Here is a 16,938-nt window from a genome sequence, read left to right on the forward strand (position 1 = left end):
TGTAATAATATTAATTGAAATCAGAAATCCATTTGCAATCCTAGCTACAGCCTAATGTTAGCTAGCTAACGTTGGACCTAGTTGTTAGCTTTAGCTACCTGCAGATTAATACTACCACTATGACAATGTTTTTACTGGTAGTAGTAAGAGTTGGGATTATGCTGGTTCATTGTTTAGCCTGCTAGCCATCCAGCTCCACCAGATGATTACATGACCCATCAAGTTAACCAGTTGTGTCTGTGGGTGATTACAGCCATCTATTGTATTTCATTAACATGTGTACATGTCTAGACCATAGTGACCCATCCACTTAGCCAGATGTGGTTGAGGGGTGGTTATAGCATTTCCTTCACATGAACCATGAATTTAGACAAGTGTGTCAGGTAAGCGTCATCTAATAATTATAAAATATCTTTATCTGGACACGTTTTGTTTTTGATATTGCTACTATGCAAATAACCATTTCACTGTAAAATTTACACCTTCTGCATCCTGTGCATGTGACAAATAAACAAACATTTTATTTGATATAGTGTGTGTTTACCAGAGACAGTAAAGTGAAGAACAATATGACCTGCACCTAAATCAGATTAGAATATAGACCAAGGACTAGGAAGTGTATTTTTTACCTGGAGTTTTTCCTTATTGTAGGATACTACTTTATCCACTTTTAGTCTTGAAATCTTTGGTTGTTCACTAAACTACTCTCTTAGCACATGGCCTCACCTGTGAATCCTTAAAGAGATGGGTGGGGCTAAGGCTTAAGAGGGTGTGAACGATGCTGAATGAGTGTAGATGAAGAAGAGCCATTTCCACAAAAGTGGGGTTACAAGTTTATCATCAACTTTCGAAGCAGAATTACTTTCCCATTGTTCCTCAAATGTAGTGTATGATATACCATTTTCTAGCTCCGAGTCTCTACTTTTATCCAACGTAAAAACCATTTCAAATGTTGCTACATAAGACCGAATCGGTCACATATATGGGCTGCATGGTGCGACTATAGGCTATTGATGATTTGAGAAAGGAGCAAATACGACAGGTGATATTCCTGTTTGAGGAACATGCTCTCAGCTGCATGACAGGTGATATTCCTGTTTGAGGAACATGCTCTCGCTGCATGACAGGTGATATTCCTGTTTGAGGAACATGCTCTCAGCTGCATGACAGGTGATATTCCTGTTTGAGGAACATGCTCTCGCTGCATGACAGGTGATATTCCTGTTTGAGGAACATGCTCTCAGCTGCACGACAGGTGATATTCCTGTTTGAGGAACATGCTCTCGCTGCACGACAGGTGATATTCCTGTTTGAGGAACATGCTCTCGCTGCACGACAGGTGATATTCCGCCCAAACTCTGTATGCCATGGGCGCTCCAACCTTGTTCCTGCAGCTACCCAGTGCTTCATTTGGGAAACCAAGTGAAATCTGTTTGGGAACATCGATATGTTTTCCCAACAAAACCAAATGTACTAAACTGTGGGCTCCAGAAAGGAATAAAAGAGAGTGAGGAGATGGAAACACATGATGGTGAGATATTCTGTATAGCTAAAAGGTAATGTGTCACATAATTCATTATGAAAATATAAAACATTCACTCATTTTAGGCTAACTGTAAGCCATCCCGCCTAATCAATGAACCAACTGCATCGCCTAGGGATATACGTTCTCTCCCAGACTCATTGATAGAAATGTTGGAGCATAAGGTAACCAGTCCATCTGGTACGCATAATACACTCCACACTCAAAGGCAATAACTCAAATTTTGGAGTATAGGCTAAACCAATTATGTTTCAAAGACATCTTAAAATGAATTTTGTTTTATGTTTTTCTGCCATGCGTAATATGCGACAGGTCATGTATTATAAAGGCATAATCATCATTTTTATTAAGGTTGGTTTTTTCCGGGCTCATGGGGCCTATGCAGAAGCTCTAATACGCATATGGATGTTTTGAATGAATCATCACCTTAAAAAGCACTGTGCACTGTGCATCATTGTGTTGGGCTTTGAAACAACATCCACAACAACCATGTTTCAATCTGCATTTCAACTTCTTTCTTCAAATGGATCTTCACAGTGGAGGTGAGATTAAAAAGCAAGGGTTTGAGCATAGCCTGAAGGTATGGATGAAGGAATGCTGATCAAATGAAGGAATGCTGATAGTTTAAACCTTGACTGGGGACTCACACAAGCTGATGCCTCTCAGCACAACCTGCAGCTAATCACTGACGAAAACAAGAAATGTAATCTCTAATAACAGCTTAATAAGATGAAGTCCTATTATATTTTATTTCTTGAACAACACATACGGTACTACCTGATAAAAATCACACAGCTCACCCATGCCCCCTGAAAGAAGAACATGTTCACAGAGACTAGGCTGTTATTCCCTCATGGTTTTACTTTTCAGGATTGGCTGCTAATCAATGTCCTCTTGGGAAGAGCGAGAGAACAGTGTGGTGTTCATGTGTTGACAGAACTAGTGGAGTCCTCTACTGTACACAGAAAAGGGACAGAACAGAGAACTGCAGTGGTTGAGGAAGAACACAATGCTCCCTGGGCAGGTTCTTCAAAAAATAAAGTCCCAGAGAGCCCGTAATCCTGTCTGACTGATACTGGAAGACACAGCCAGCCACACACAAATTGTTAGCCACACACTGCTACACATTACACACACACTGACCATCTGGTGTCGGCCAATGTGTGCCCGTAACATTCCTGAGGGTAATGTTGCCTAACTCACTTGACCTCCGGAGACAGGACCTCCATTTCAACTACAAAGAAAGATGGAGAGAGGAGAGAACAGACAGTGAACCAATTCAAATGAATATATAAAGACCTCCCGGAGAGACACTGATGCACAGCACTGCTTTGACAGCCATGCGAATAGAATCCGGTTGCAGCTGACCTCATGAGAAAAGTGTTTGTTGAAGATATACTTCACACTTTAGTTTTCTCTTGTACTTTTCCCAGGTAACATATGCAGGAATTGGCTACTTCAATCAACTGATGAAGAATAATGACTCTGTGCTCAAGGCCTACCCTCTGTATGCCATGCAAAATTCATGGAATGCATATAAATAATTCATAATTACTCATCAAGACTCATCCTCAGAAAAAGCATGACTATATATATATAGCCACAGGAAGACCCAGAGTTACCTCTGCTGCAGAGGATAAGTTCATTAGTGTTAACTGCCTCAGAAATAGCAGCCCAAACGAATGTTTCACACAGTTCAAGTAACAGACACATCTCAACATCAACTGTTTAGAGGAGACTTCGTGAATCAGGCCATCATGGTCGAATTGCTGCAACTAAAAAAAACTACTAAAAGGACACCAATAAGAAGAGACTTGCTTGGGCAAAGAAAAACAAGCAATGGACATTAGACCGGTGGAACTCTGTCCTTTGCTTTGATGAGTCTAAATTTGAGATTCTATTTCTAACCACTGTGTCTTTGTGAGACGCAGAGTAGGTGAACGGATAACCTCCGCATGTTTGGTTCCCACCGTGAAGCATGGAGGTGGTGTGATGGTGTGGGGGTGCTTTGCTGGTGACACGGTCAGTGATTTACTTAGAAATCAAGGCACACTTAATCAGCATGGCTACAACAGCATTCTGCAGCGATACGCCGTCCCATCTGGTTTGCGCTTATTGGGACGATCATTTGTTTTTCAGGAAAATGACTACATGCTGTGGAAAGGCTATTTGACCAAGAAAGAGAGTGATGAGTGCTACATCAGACGACCTAGCCTCCACAATCACCTGACCTCAACCCAATTGAGATGGTTTGGTATGAGTTGGACCACAGAGTGAATGAAAAGCAGCCAACAAGTGCTCAGCATATTTGACCGACCAGCTCAAATCGGTCTTACAGTTGAAGTCGGAAGTTTACATCCACCTTAGCCAAAAACATTTAAACTTTGTTTTTCACAATTCCTGACATTTAATCCTAGTAAAGATTCCCTGTCTTCGGTCAGTTAGGATCACCACTTTATTTTAATAATGTGAAATGTCAGAATAATAGTAGAGAGGATTATTTATTTCAGCTTTTATTTCTTTAATCACATTCCCAGTGGGTCAGAAGTTTACATACACTCAATTAGTATTTGGTAGCATTGCCTTTAAATTATTTAACTTGGCTCAAACGTTTCAGGTCTTCAGCCTTCAGGTTTCAGCCTTCCACAAGCTTCCCACAATAAGTTGGGTGGATTTTGGCCCATTCCTCCTGACAGAACTGGTGTAACTGAGTCAGGCAGGTAGGCCTCCTTGCTCGCACCAGCTTTTTCATTTCTGCCCAGAAATGTCCTATAGGATTGAGGTCAGGTCTTTGTGATGGCCACTCCAATACCTTGACTTTGTTGTCCTTAAGCCATTTTGCCACAACTTTGGAAGTATGCATGGGGTCAATGTCCATTTGGAAGACCCATTTGCGACCAAGGTTTAACTTCCTGACTGATGTGTCTTGAGATGTTGCTTCAATATATCCACATAATTTTCTTGCCTCATGATTCCATCTATTTTGTGAAGTGCACCAGTCCCTCGTGCAGCAAAGCACCCCCAAAACATGATGCTGCCACCCCCTGGCTTCACGGATGGGATGGTGTTCTTCGGCTTGTAAGCCTCCCCCTTTTTCCTCCAAACATAACGATGGTCATTATGGTCAAACAGTTCTATTTTCGTTTCATCAGACCAGAGGACGTTTCTCCAAAAAGTACCACCTTTGTCCCCATGTGCAGTTGCAAACTGTAGTCTGGCCTTTTTATGGCGGTTTTGGAGCAGTGGATTCTTCCTTGCTGAGCGGCCTTTCAGGTTAAGTCGATATAGGACTGGTTTGACTGTGGATATAGATACTTTTGTACCTGTTGCCTCCAGCATCTTCACAATGTCCTTTGCTGTTGTTCAGGGATTGATTTGCACTTTTCGCACCAAAGTACGTTCATCTCTAGGAGACAGAACGCATCTCCTTCCTGAGTGGTATGATGGCTGCGTGGTCCCATGGTGTTTATACTTGCGTACTATTGTTTGTACAGATGAACATGATACCTTCAGACATTTGCTCCCAAGGATGAACCAGACTTGTGGAGGTCTACAAAAAAAATTCAGAGGTCTTGGCTGATTTCTTTTGATTTTCCCATGATGTCAAGCAAAAAGGCACTGAGTTTGAAGGTAGGCCTTGAAATACATCAACAGGTACACCTCCAATTGACTCAAATGATGTCAATTAGCCTATCAGAAGCATCTAAAGCCATGACATTTTCTGGAATGTTTACAAGCTGTTTAAAGGCACAGTCAACGATGTGTATGTAAACCTCTGACCAACTGGAATTATAAGTGAAATCATCTGTCTGTAAATAGTTGTTGGGAAAATTACTTGTGTCATAAAAAGTAGATGTCCTAACCGATTTGCCAAAACTATAGTTTGTTAACAAGAAATTTGTGCAGTGGTTGAGAATGAGTTTTAATGACTCCAACCTAAGTGTATGTAAACTTCTGCAAAATTTGAAATTCTGATTTTACATTGGATAAAAGTAGAGACTCAGAGCTACAAAATGGTATATCATACACTACAGTTAAGGAACAACGGGGGAAAGTAATTTTGTTTTAAAAGTTGATAAACGTGTAGACTCACTTTTGAGAAAATGGCCTTTGAATGTTTTGGGACTTCTTCGACAGCCATTCAGCATCGTTCACACCCTCTTAAGCTTCAGCCCCACTCATCTCTAAGGGTTGATCTGAGCGTTCTGTAATAACAGCAGCAGTCAAGCGCCTCTGTAAAGACTATTATACAAAGATTCAAAGTAGCTACTGATAACAAATGTGTATTTAATTGTTGTGAGCTAGAGACTCCTGACCATTTATTTTGGAACGGTTCTTATGTCAGATGAGTTTGGACTGAGTTAGAAGATATTTATTTTTATTTTTTAACTACTACTACTATTAATGTTAATTTGAAAGACTGATATTGTTTTATTTTGATCCAAATGATATGGACCCTGATTTAACTTCCATTGTTTATTTGTTTATTTTTCATGGCAGATTCTTTATCCATAAAATTCAGTGGGCGGAGAACAAACCCTTCTTCACATTATTTCTAAATTTATTTATTAATTTCTAAATAATATTTCAATTCTATCAGTAAGTGTAAAACAAACAAAAAAATTGTTGACAAATTGAAAATGTACCATCTTGATATGTAATACCCCTGTCTTAGGTTTATGTACTCTTGTTTGTATATTTCTGTTTTTGTATTTGTTTGGTTCATAATAATAATACAAAATGTATCAATTTTAAAAAAGCAATCTAACTTGCTAGATACTTCCAGACACAAATGAGAGAACAGCTCAGTGACCATTTTACTCAACCTAGCAGAGCTGGTTAGGCTGTTTTCATGTCATACAAAGCGTTGGTGACTAACTGTGCTGCTGGCAACAATTTAATGACTCACTTTTGCTGACATTTACTGACAGCGGCCATATTCAACTGGGTTAAGCATTCGTAAATTCATCAGTTATTCTGCGCTCTGGAACACTCAGATGAGAGTCTTTAAGACATGTAGCTAGCTAGCTAAACAATGAACCACAATCCCAACTCATGACGTTACTACCCTGCATGAATCTGCAAATGGCTCTGAGATATGAATAATAAAAGCATACACGTAACGCTAGTTAGCAATACACTTTAACCTGAAATAAAAAAAGACTTTCAAAATTAGAAACGTGTAATATCTGAAAATGTAGCTAGCTAGGTGTTAGGAAATTCTGATTAATATGACTGAACAAATCATTTTAAATGGAACTGTAAGTAAACTTATACTCTGTTATATTATATCTGATTAACAATATGAGTTCATAAGTAGGAATTGTGGGACAGGAGAAAGGAGTAATAAAACCATTCCAACTGGGCAGGAACAAATGGGTTGTGGACTGTGTAAACACAAGGTCTTTAGCCTATGGTTGACCCAACTGAAACGTAGCTCTGGGGTTTTTAGATAAGGCAGTGAGTGCATTTCTAGGGTTTCTGTTAATTAAAACTGTCAGTTCAGTGGTGATCGATAATGTTGAGGGGTCAAAAGTTATCTGGGAGTGTGTTAGTAAGTTAGAATGAACTTTTCACCTTACTTTGTCCTGTCGAGAGGGGGTTCGGGTTAAGGCAGTGAAATGACGTCATGATCTGTATTTAACCTGATGCATGTTGTTTGAGGGGAGCGCGCTCCGAGAATAAATTCTATTACCTATTATTTAAAGACTGGTCTGCGTCTATTTCATGCAAACAAGGAATCTTATAAATTCTCATAAAATAGATGAAGGGCTTTCAATTGATGAAAGCACATTGGCATAATTAAATTATACTAACACTAGGCTATCTTACCCGGGGTCTGAAATCTGAGTAGATAACCAGAGCAAATTCACCAGCTAGTACGTCTATCAACAGTTGTTGCATTGACATTCTATTGAAATGGATACTTGCATTGTGGAGTCTTTTGTCAAGACATGTAGCTAGCTAGCTAAACAATGAACCATAATCCCAACCCATGATGTCACTACCCTGCATGAATCTGCAGGTAGCTAACCAACCAGGTTGAATGTTAGCTAGCCAACATTAGTCAAGCAAATGAGTGGTTTATGTTCAAGTTTATGTTCAAACAGCTCTCCTGTGAAGTAGTGACCCGCGTCATAAGTCTAGTTTCTTGAAACGGGTCATATATGTGGGAACTCCTTCAAGACTGTTGGAAAAGCATTCCACATGAAGCTGGCTGAGAGAATGCCAAGAGTGTGCAAAGCTGTCATAAAGGCAAAGGGTGGCTACTTAGAAGAATCTCAAATACAAAATATATCTTGATTTGTTTAACACCTTTTTGGTTACTACATGATTCCATGTGTTATTTCATAGTTTGTCTTCACTATTATTCTACAATGTGGGTGTGTAGGTGTGTCCAAACTTTTGACTGATACTGTAAGTATTCAGATCCTTTACTCCGTACTTTGTTGAATCACCTTTGGCAGTGATTACAGCCACAAGTCCTCTTGGGACGCTACAAGTTTGGCACACCTGTATTTGGGGAGTTTCTCCCAGTCTTCTCTGCAGATCCTCTCACAATCTGTCAGGTTAGATGGGGAGTGTCGCTGCACAGCTATTTTCAGGTGTTTCCAGATATGTTCGATCGGGTTCATGTCCGGGCTCTGGCTGGGCCAATCAAGGACATTCAGAGACTTGTCCCGAAGCCACTCCTGCATTGTCTTGGCTATGTGCTTAGGGTCATTGTCCTGGTGGAAGTTGAACCGTCACCCGAGTCTGAGGTCCTGAAAGCTCTGGAGCAGGTTTTCATCAAGGATCACTCTGTACTTTCCTCTGTTCATCTTTCCATTGATCCTGACTTGTCTCCCAGTCCCTGCCGCTAAAAAACATCCCCACAGCATGATGCTTTCCACCACCATGCTTCACCATAAGAACGGTGCATGTTTCCTCCAGACGTCACACTTGGCATTCAGACCAAAGAGTTCAATCTTGGTTTCAGCAGACTAGAGAATCTTATTTCTCATGGTCAGAGTCCTTTAGGTGCCTTTTGGCAAACTCCAAGCGGGATGATCAATGGAAACAGGATGCACCTAAGCTCAATTTTGAGTCTCATAGCAAAGGGTCTGAATACGTATGTAAATGTGATGTTTTTTATTTTTTATAAATTTGCACAAATTTCAAAAAAACTGTTTTCGACTTGTCATTATGGGGTAATGTGTGTAGATTGATGAGGAAAAAAACTATTTAATCCAGTTTTGAATAAGGCTGTAACGTAACAAAATGTGGAAAGAGGATACTTTCCGAATGCACAGTATTTCCTGCATCAAATCCCCCCCACGATACCATCCCCCATTTCTACTCTCCATTGACTTGAAATAAACCCCCCTAAAATGATTTTTCAAAATCTGGCAACCCTGCTTAGCTTTCGCACTTGTATTTAGGGTGATGATCTGTGAGGTGATAACATTATTTGCTTTGTGATTTGTCAAAAACTGTAAACAGAAATGTGCTCCGGATCTTGTGTATACTGTAACAAGTACATTGAAGATTTGTAATATGCTGAAAAGTGGTCAAAGTAAGTCCATGTTTTTGGGGCATTGGGAGCAGCCATCTTTGACTTTGTTTCTTTATGTCTTATTAGTGAATGGCATTCTGGGATTAGGGAGTTTTTGATTGTCAAACAAATATGGCTGCAATCAAAGAATTTAGCTGCTGTTAGCTTAGCTGACACATATCTCTTTTCTAAACAATTTCACATCTCCCTTGTGCGCACCAGAGATACATTGTAAACAAGTATAAATGTTAGATCGCTAACTTATGTTTAGTTTTTTGTCAGCGCAACCGGTTATTTAGAATGGTTTATGGAATGAGTTTGGCTGTGGATGTGTTCCTTGTGATGCTTGGATGATGAAGTTCACATTTATCTTTCACAATAAAATATAAAATTGAGGAATAAACTTGTGAAGATCTTTATTTCCCATCAGTACAAAGCATTATTTAGATGCTTTTCAAACAACAATGCTGTTTAGATGAGTTTGTTGCATCACACGTTCTGTTGCTACTGTTCCTATCAGATATTTGCGACGGTACGCTGCAGGGACCACTCAACAATGATCACAAATACATGATCGGACACGTCAAAGGGTTAAAAAGTGATTTAAGGTGATGAGCAAAGGTGACAGAGGCTTCTAGAAAAGCCTGAGAGATCAAAGAAACCAGGGGGTCCTGGGTCCTGAGCGAGAGCAGAGTGTGTTATCATGTGTGTTATCATGTCTAGTACAGTAGTAGTACTGTAGTAGATAGCTACGTACCGCTCATTCCCTGGCTGGAACTCAGACAGCAGAGAGGGCCGGCGGCGGTGGGGCTGAGCCAGGTGTGAGCTGTAGTCCCGAGAGTGAGGGTGGTAGTCCACCAGTCCCACATCCTGAAACGCATGAGGAGAGCACACCAGAAATCTTCCGATCTGAGACAAGTCTATGGTAGCATGCCTCTGTTAATTCACTCATTCTCTCGTTTTCTCTCCATCTAGCTCTTCATTCCTGGTCATTACATTATCATCCTTTCTCTCCATTTACCTCATACATATGAGAGAGAGTGGCCATTCCTCGACACATGTGCCTCTCTCACTGAGCTGAGGCTGATGGGACTAACTGTGGGTTGTGGACTGTCCATCTGCCCTCATCTCCTCCTCAGCACGATGACAAGTGTGAGTGAAGGGATTAACAAGCAGGGGCAGCTGTGGGGATCCTGGGGGGGTAACCCTAGGATTCCCTCTTTACAACAGAGAGAGAAACTCACACCGACACAGGACGTCAAACCACAAGATGAACCTACTTACTAGTAGCTAGGGGCCTCTTCTGGGAAGACAAGACACATATCCCTCTGACCCGTTCAAAAAACAGTCATGGCGATTAAGAAATGAGGGAAGACATTTGGGCATAATGGAGAAACCTAGAAAATGATTCCACCATGAAAACATTAACTTTCAATTCAAACATCTAATAAGGGAGCAGGTTCTAGGGCGGCATATCCTTTGTGTGCATAACAGTGTAGCCACAAAAGTGTAGTTACTCGGTGCAGGATAATTCTGTTGACAAAATGACAGCTAACCTAAGGGAGCCGAGGTAACATCTACATGTAAATCATTATACACCAAGCTTTCATGTGAAGGCGCTAAGTACCAGTGTTCCTGTCTCCAGCTAGTTTCAGGGCTCTTACCGTGTGTGCCCGTGCCAACTGCAGCGGTAGACTGGCAGGGTTTGGCAGGTGGCGGATGTCCACAGCCCTCCGGCCCTGAGGCACAGACTGGGGGTGGGATGACATGCTGGTGCGGCCGCTTCCTCTACAGACTGGATGTTGGTGTGGCTGCAGAGCAGGCGAGGTACATCATGGGTTTGGTCCTGTAGACAGCGACCTGTAGGGAGAAGAGAACGGTATGATGAGAAACTAATCACATACAAGTCAGGACAGTTGACCAACCCAAATCAAGCCAGTTTGAAGTCATACGTCCTATCAGGGTTTTGGTAGTCTTCAGCACGGATATCAGCTTTCTGCAGAACAATAATAATCCGTCTCGCTGTATGTAGATTGAGAAGGGTTAAATGCTATTTGGCCACCAGCTCGAGATGAATGTGTCAGTGCATCCTGGATATAAGAGTGTCAGCACCTCTCTCCAGCAGCTGCTAACATTTCCACTGTTCCTGATGGCAGATCTTACACCTGCCTGCCTACACACTGAATGGCCTTCTGTCCCTCGCACTGGAGGAGTTATGTCTACGAAAAGTTAGGCAAAGTCAAAATGCTAGTTGATAACCTAATGCCCAGGGTTTAATAGGGAAATAATTACACTATGCTAAGTATGGATGTTCCAACACCAGTTAAGTTTTAACGCCAAGGACATATCACCAAACGGCAGCAAGTGCACTTCTAGTGTGGTTGAGAGATGGATTCAAAATGGAGCGATACGACGAGTGCTTTGTGCTGTTTGAGTAGGCTTCTCCCCCACAACCACTTTGGAAAAGCTCATGGACAAGATTTCCTATTCTTCACGGTGATGAAGAAATTAAAATAAAAGGAGTGGGAAGATAGGCATAATCCTCTTACTGTTTTCATACCTATTACAATACACATTAATGAGAGAAAATAGATTGCTATAAAACACAGCAGCATATATCCTATAAAGCAGAGATTTTTTGAAGCGGTGAGTGTTCACAGTACCAGATCCCCTGAGGTTGAGCTGGGCGATATGGACAAAAATCCATATTGCAGTAACTAGCCTGAATTGATGCGCTAACCAGGGTTGCCATGTCTGTGGTTTTCCCGTAAATTGGGCTACTTTGAAAACAATATCACGGGTGTAAATGTATTGGTCGCGGGTTGTGGGTTTTTGGGCTACTTCTAAGTTGCACCGCGGCCGCCATGCCATGTATCTATTTCACTGTCTCCTGCTGCTGACTGTCAGGCAATGAGGAAGGCTGTTGCTGAGTGAGTGGAGGGGGGTTCATGCTGAAAGAGCACCGCAGCAAGCAGCTTAGTCCACTATTGACTGAGTCACATGAGTAAGAGAAGACAGAGCAGCACGTCATGACAACTTTTTACCAGTTGTATGTAGGCTATTTAACTTGACATTATGGCAATTGGACATTTGAAATGGAAGTTATGTAACTCCCTCATGTGCTTCTATTATGGGGAAAAATCCTCAATGAAGCTGACACTGACAACTTAGTTAATTAAGTTGTTGACAAGCATATTCAGTTCATATACAGTACAAGTCAAACATTTTGGACACACCTACTCATTCAAGGGTTTTTATTTTTACTATGTTATACATTGTATAATAATAGTGCAGACATCAAAACTAGGAAATAACACATGGAATCATGTAATAACGAAAAAAGTGTGAAACAAATCAAAATATATTATATATTTGAGATTCTTCAAAGTAGCCACCCTTTGACTTGATGACTGCTTTGCACACTCTTGGCATTATCTCAACCAGCTTCATGAGTTAGTCACCTGGAATGCATTTCAATGAACAGGTGTGTCTTGGTAAAAGTTACTTTGTGGAATTTATTTCCTTCACAAGTTTGAGCCAATCAGTTGTGTTGTGACAAGAATATGCCATCTTCTGTATACCACCACTATTTGGTAAAAGACCAAGTCCATATTATGGGAAGATCAGCTCAAATAACCAAAGAGAAATTACAGTCCATTATTACGTTAAGACATGGTCAGTCAATCCGGAAAATTCCTCAAGTGCAGTCACAAAAACCATCAAGTGCTATGATGAAACTGGCTCTCATGAGGACCGCCACAGGAAAGGAAGACCCAGAGATATCTCTGCTGCAGAGGATAAGTTCATTAGAGTTACCAGCCTCAGAGATTGCAGCCCAAATAAACGCTTCAGAGTTCAAGTAACAGATACATATCAAAATCAACTGTTCAGAGGAGACTGCGTGAAAAAAGCCTTCATGGTCAATTGCTACAAAGAAACCACTACTATAGGACACAAATAAGAAGAGGAGACTTGCTTGGGCCAATAAACACGAACAATAGAAATTAGACAGGTGGAAATCTGTCCTTTGGTCTGATGAGTCAAAATTTGAGATTTTTGGTTACAACCGGCGTCACTCTGAGACACACAGTAGGTGAACGGATGATCTCCACATATGTAGTTCCCACCGTGAAGCATGGAGGTGTGATGGTGTGCAGGTGCTTTCCTGGTGACAATGTCAGTGATTTATTTAGAATTCAAGCACACAACCAGCATGGCTACCACAGCATTCTGCAGAGATATGCCATCCCGAGTGGAGCAGCGGTCTAAGGCACTGCATCTCAGTGACAGAGGCGTCACTGCTGTTAGAATTCAGGCTGCATCACATCCGGTAGTGGTTGGGAGTAGGGGTAGGCCATCATTGTAACTAAGAATTTGTTCGTAACTGTAAATAATAGGACTATCATTTGTTTTTCAGCAGGACAATGACCCAACACACCTCCAAGCGGTGTAAGGGCTATTTGACCAAGAAGGAGAGTGATGGGGTGCTGCATAAAATGACATGGCCTCCCCAATCACCCAAACTCCACCCAATTGAGATGGTTTGGGATGAGTTGGACCGCAGAGTGAAGGAAAAGCATCCAACAAGTGCTTGGCATATGTGGGAACTCCTTCAAGACTGTTGGAAAAGCATTCCAGGTGAGGCTTGTTGAGAGAATGCCAAGAGTGTGCAAAGCTGTCATCAAGGTAAAGTGTAGCTACTTTGAAGAATCTCAAATATAAAACATATTTTGTTTTATATTTAAGATTTGTTGAACACTTTTTTTGGTTACTACATGATTCCATATGTGTTATTTCATAGTTTTGATGTCGTCATTTATTCTACAATGTAGAACATTTAAAACATATTAAGAAAAACTCTTAAATAAATAGGTGTCCAAACCTTTGACTGGTACTATATATATAATTAATATTTAATTCAGTGATTGAAATTATGACCCCTTCCTCAGTAGCCTAATCCAGCAGGCTATTGGGGAAAACAAGCACTTCTTGTCTCGAAATCGCCAAGCTAGTCATGTTGAAAAAATTATTCTGTTAATTTCAGCTAAGCAAGCTGCTAACTCGTTCAGTTTACATCTTGCCTAGGCTACTATAGACTATCTTAAATAAGATGTAGGCAAATCAGGGGCTACAGGCTATCTGCATCTATCTAAGCAAACCATGGAAAAGTTGAATTACAATCATGAACCCAGATTTTAGTATGTAGCCTATGCCTATTCAAATGTCAAGTCAATCTTGCAAATAAGCCATTTATAACGGTTTCTAGTGGTAACATCTGGTTTGTGATAGCCAATCTACCAAGGCTAACTGCTGTAGCCAGACACGCCGTGTTGCGTCATGCTAATGAACAGCCCTTAGCCAAGGTATATTGGCCATATATCATACCCACTCGTGCCTTATTGCTTAATCATAGCAGTCAAACAAGTTAAATCAACATTCGTTGGGAAATGATTTGGCGAGTTCTCTATTGCAACATTCAAATTAGTTTATTACTTGATGTCGCAATAATTATTGCTTATAATGTCATTAGTTACGTTGATATTCCTTAATTGGCTCAAAAAAGTTATGGAAAACGGGTTTATTGGATAAATGTGTCAACACTTGCTGTGGGAAGTAAATGTGCACTCGTTTTCAGGCCTTTTGGGGGGGGTTTGAGTGGTCATGAGTGGCTAGACCTGGCATCCATGGGGCTAATGATAAATGGAACGATACGTTTATACCATTAATGTGCACCACCGTTTTTTAAAATTATTCTGTAAACCACAACTAGTTCGATGGTTGTAGCCATCAATTGCCCCATTAACAATTACCCCTATTAGCAAGCCTATTTCATTTCAAACATAACATTTCTCTAGTATAGGCTACTTATCATAATGAACAATGTAGCAAAATGCCTGCTGGTGATCGGTATGGTCGGTGTCGATCATTTTTGGTGTATCGTCCCAGCTCTACCCCGCAGTCAAGGATTTTGTTTGATTTTACAGAGCAGAGAGGACATTGGATTTAAGCAAACTAGTGGTTCATTTGAAACAATCCTTATCAATAACCTAAACGGCTCAAATATGTGTCTGGGTGGTTATAAAAGATGGCAGAATAGAGTGAATGGAGTGAAACGAAACTGAAAGAGGAAGATCACTTTTAGATTCAGACATTCACACACACACAAAACACTATTTTGATAGTAAAAGAGACTGGGAGTAGGATACTCATTACATGCGACCTGTGACTCTTGCCAAAATAGGCATTAGGGCCCGTGCCATTTCTCTGGGCCTCTGAGGAATGAAGACCCTGGTAGCTCATGTTTCACCACTGCTCTGCAGTCTACACATGGAGGGATGGTGTGTACGGCTGCCAGCACTATGGCCTAACATGATGTGATTCTACAGTGCATTGGCTTTGAGCAACCACCCAAATCAGACCTCTCTCACTCTCGCATAGATACTACTAGGCCTAAAGAGTTGCAGCTGTAGATCTGAAAACAGTACAATATCACTTCCCAGTAGTCAAGTCATCATGAAACCCTGCTCCAACCTGCTATTCCTAGGCTATATCAGTTCTCCATTTTAGTTTCATCTTACTTTTTAAAATAAATGCTACACAGACAATTGAATAACAGGCGGTAGAAGGTAATCTTCAGTTAGCTGATTAAAAATCTGTTCAAAAAGTTTCAAAACCAAAGCACAGAGCACAGTATGTCTATGAGGGACTGGTCAAAAACAAACAATGTACCAGCCTCATTATTAACTCAGCAAAAAAAGAAACATCTCACTGTCAACTGCGTTTATTTTCAGCAAACTTAACATGTGTAAATATTTGTATGAACATAAGATTCAACTGAGAAACTGAACAAGTTCCACAGACATGTGACTAACAGAAATTGAATAATGTTGACAGGGGTCACACTTTATATTTAAAGTCAGTGTTTTTTTGCTTCAATAGAGCAATCAGGGACGTGCGACTATAGTTTTCCTTCACAAAAAGTATATTAGTGCAACACATTAGGCAGAAAATAGGCTTCATTTTCATCTGACGACAACAGAAGTGCAATGCTATTTGGCTAGAAGCCACACAAGTTGGTTAAATAACTAGTTAAAAACTTCTATTGATAAGGAACCACTGTTTCTGTTTTATCATAGACGTAATCTTGCACTGACTGCTGACAGAATGCCCTTTCGTGAATTCTCATCCAAGTGGAGAAGTGCACAAGTTGGCCGTTTAAATTTTTTATTTATTTTTAACACCTTTATTTAACTTGGCAAGTCAATATAAAACACATTCTTATTTTCAATGATGGCCTAGGAACGGTGGGTTAACTGCCTTGTTCAGGGGCAGAACGACAGATTTTTACCTTGTCATCTCAAGGATTCAATCTTGCAACCTTACGGTTAGCTAGCACCACCTGCCTTACATTGCACTCCACGAGGAGCCTGCCTGTTACGAGAATGCAGTAAGAAGCCAAGGTAAGTTGCTAGCTAGCATTAAACTTATCTTATAAAAACAATCAATCATAATCACTAGTTAACTACACATGGTTGATGATATTACTAGTTTATCTAGTGTGTCCTGCGTTGCATATAATCGATGCTGTGCGCATACGCGACAAAGGACTGTCGCTGCTCCAATGTGTACCTAACCATAAACATCAATGCCTTTCTTAAAATCAATACACAAGATTACATTTTTAAACCTGCATATTTAGTTAATATTGCCTGCTAACATGAATTTCTTTTAACTAGGGAAATTGTGTCACTTCTCTTGCAACAGAGTCAGGGTATATGCAGCAGTTTGGGCCGCCTGGCTCGTTGCGAACTGTGTGAAAACTATTTCTTCCTAACAAAGACAGCCAACTTCGCCAAACGGG

General features: G+C 40.7%; 1 protein-coding gene across 10 annotated transcripts in view; it reads right to left on the reverse strand.

The window, feature by feature from the left end:
* LOC112248363 (nuclear receptor corepressor 2) overlaps positions 1 to 16,938 on the reverse strand; it is a 195,439-nt gene that overhangs the window by 131,192 nt on the left and 47,309 nt on the right. For all 10 annotated transcript variants that reach the window (XM_042320513.1, XM_042320512.1, XM_042320510.1 and 7 more), the window contains exons 2-3: positions 10,742 to 10,937; positions 9,835 to 9,947 (exon numbers count right to left, since the gene is read on the reverse strand). In XM_042320513.1, the coding sequence (XP_042176447.1) occupies positions 9,835 to 9,947; positions 10,742 to 10,846 (218 nt within the window). In that variant the 5' untranslated portion in view covers positions 10,847 to 10,937. The remainder of the gene's footprint in view (positions 1 to 9,834; positions 9,948 to 10,741; positions 10,938 to 16,938) is intronic.

This window comes from Oncorhynchus tshawytscha, linkage group LG04 (assembly GCF_018296145.1).
Source record: "Oncorhynchus tshawytscha isolate Ot180627B linkage group LG04, Otsh_v2.0, whole genome shotgun sequence".
NCBI lineage: Eukaryota > Metazoa > Chordata > Actinopteri > Salmoniformes > Salmonidae > Oncorhynchus > Oncorhynchus tshawytscha.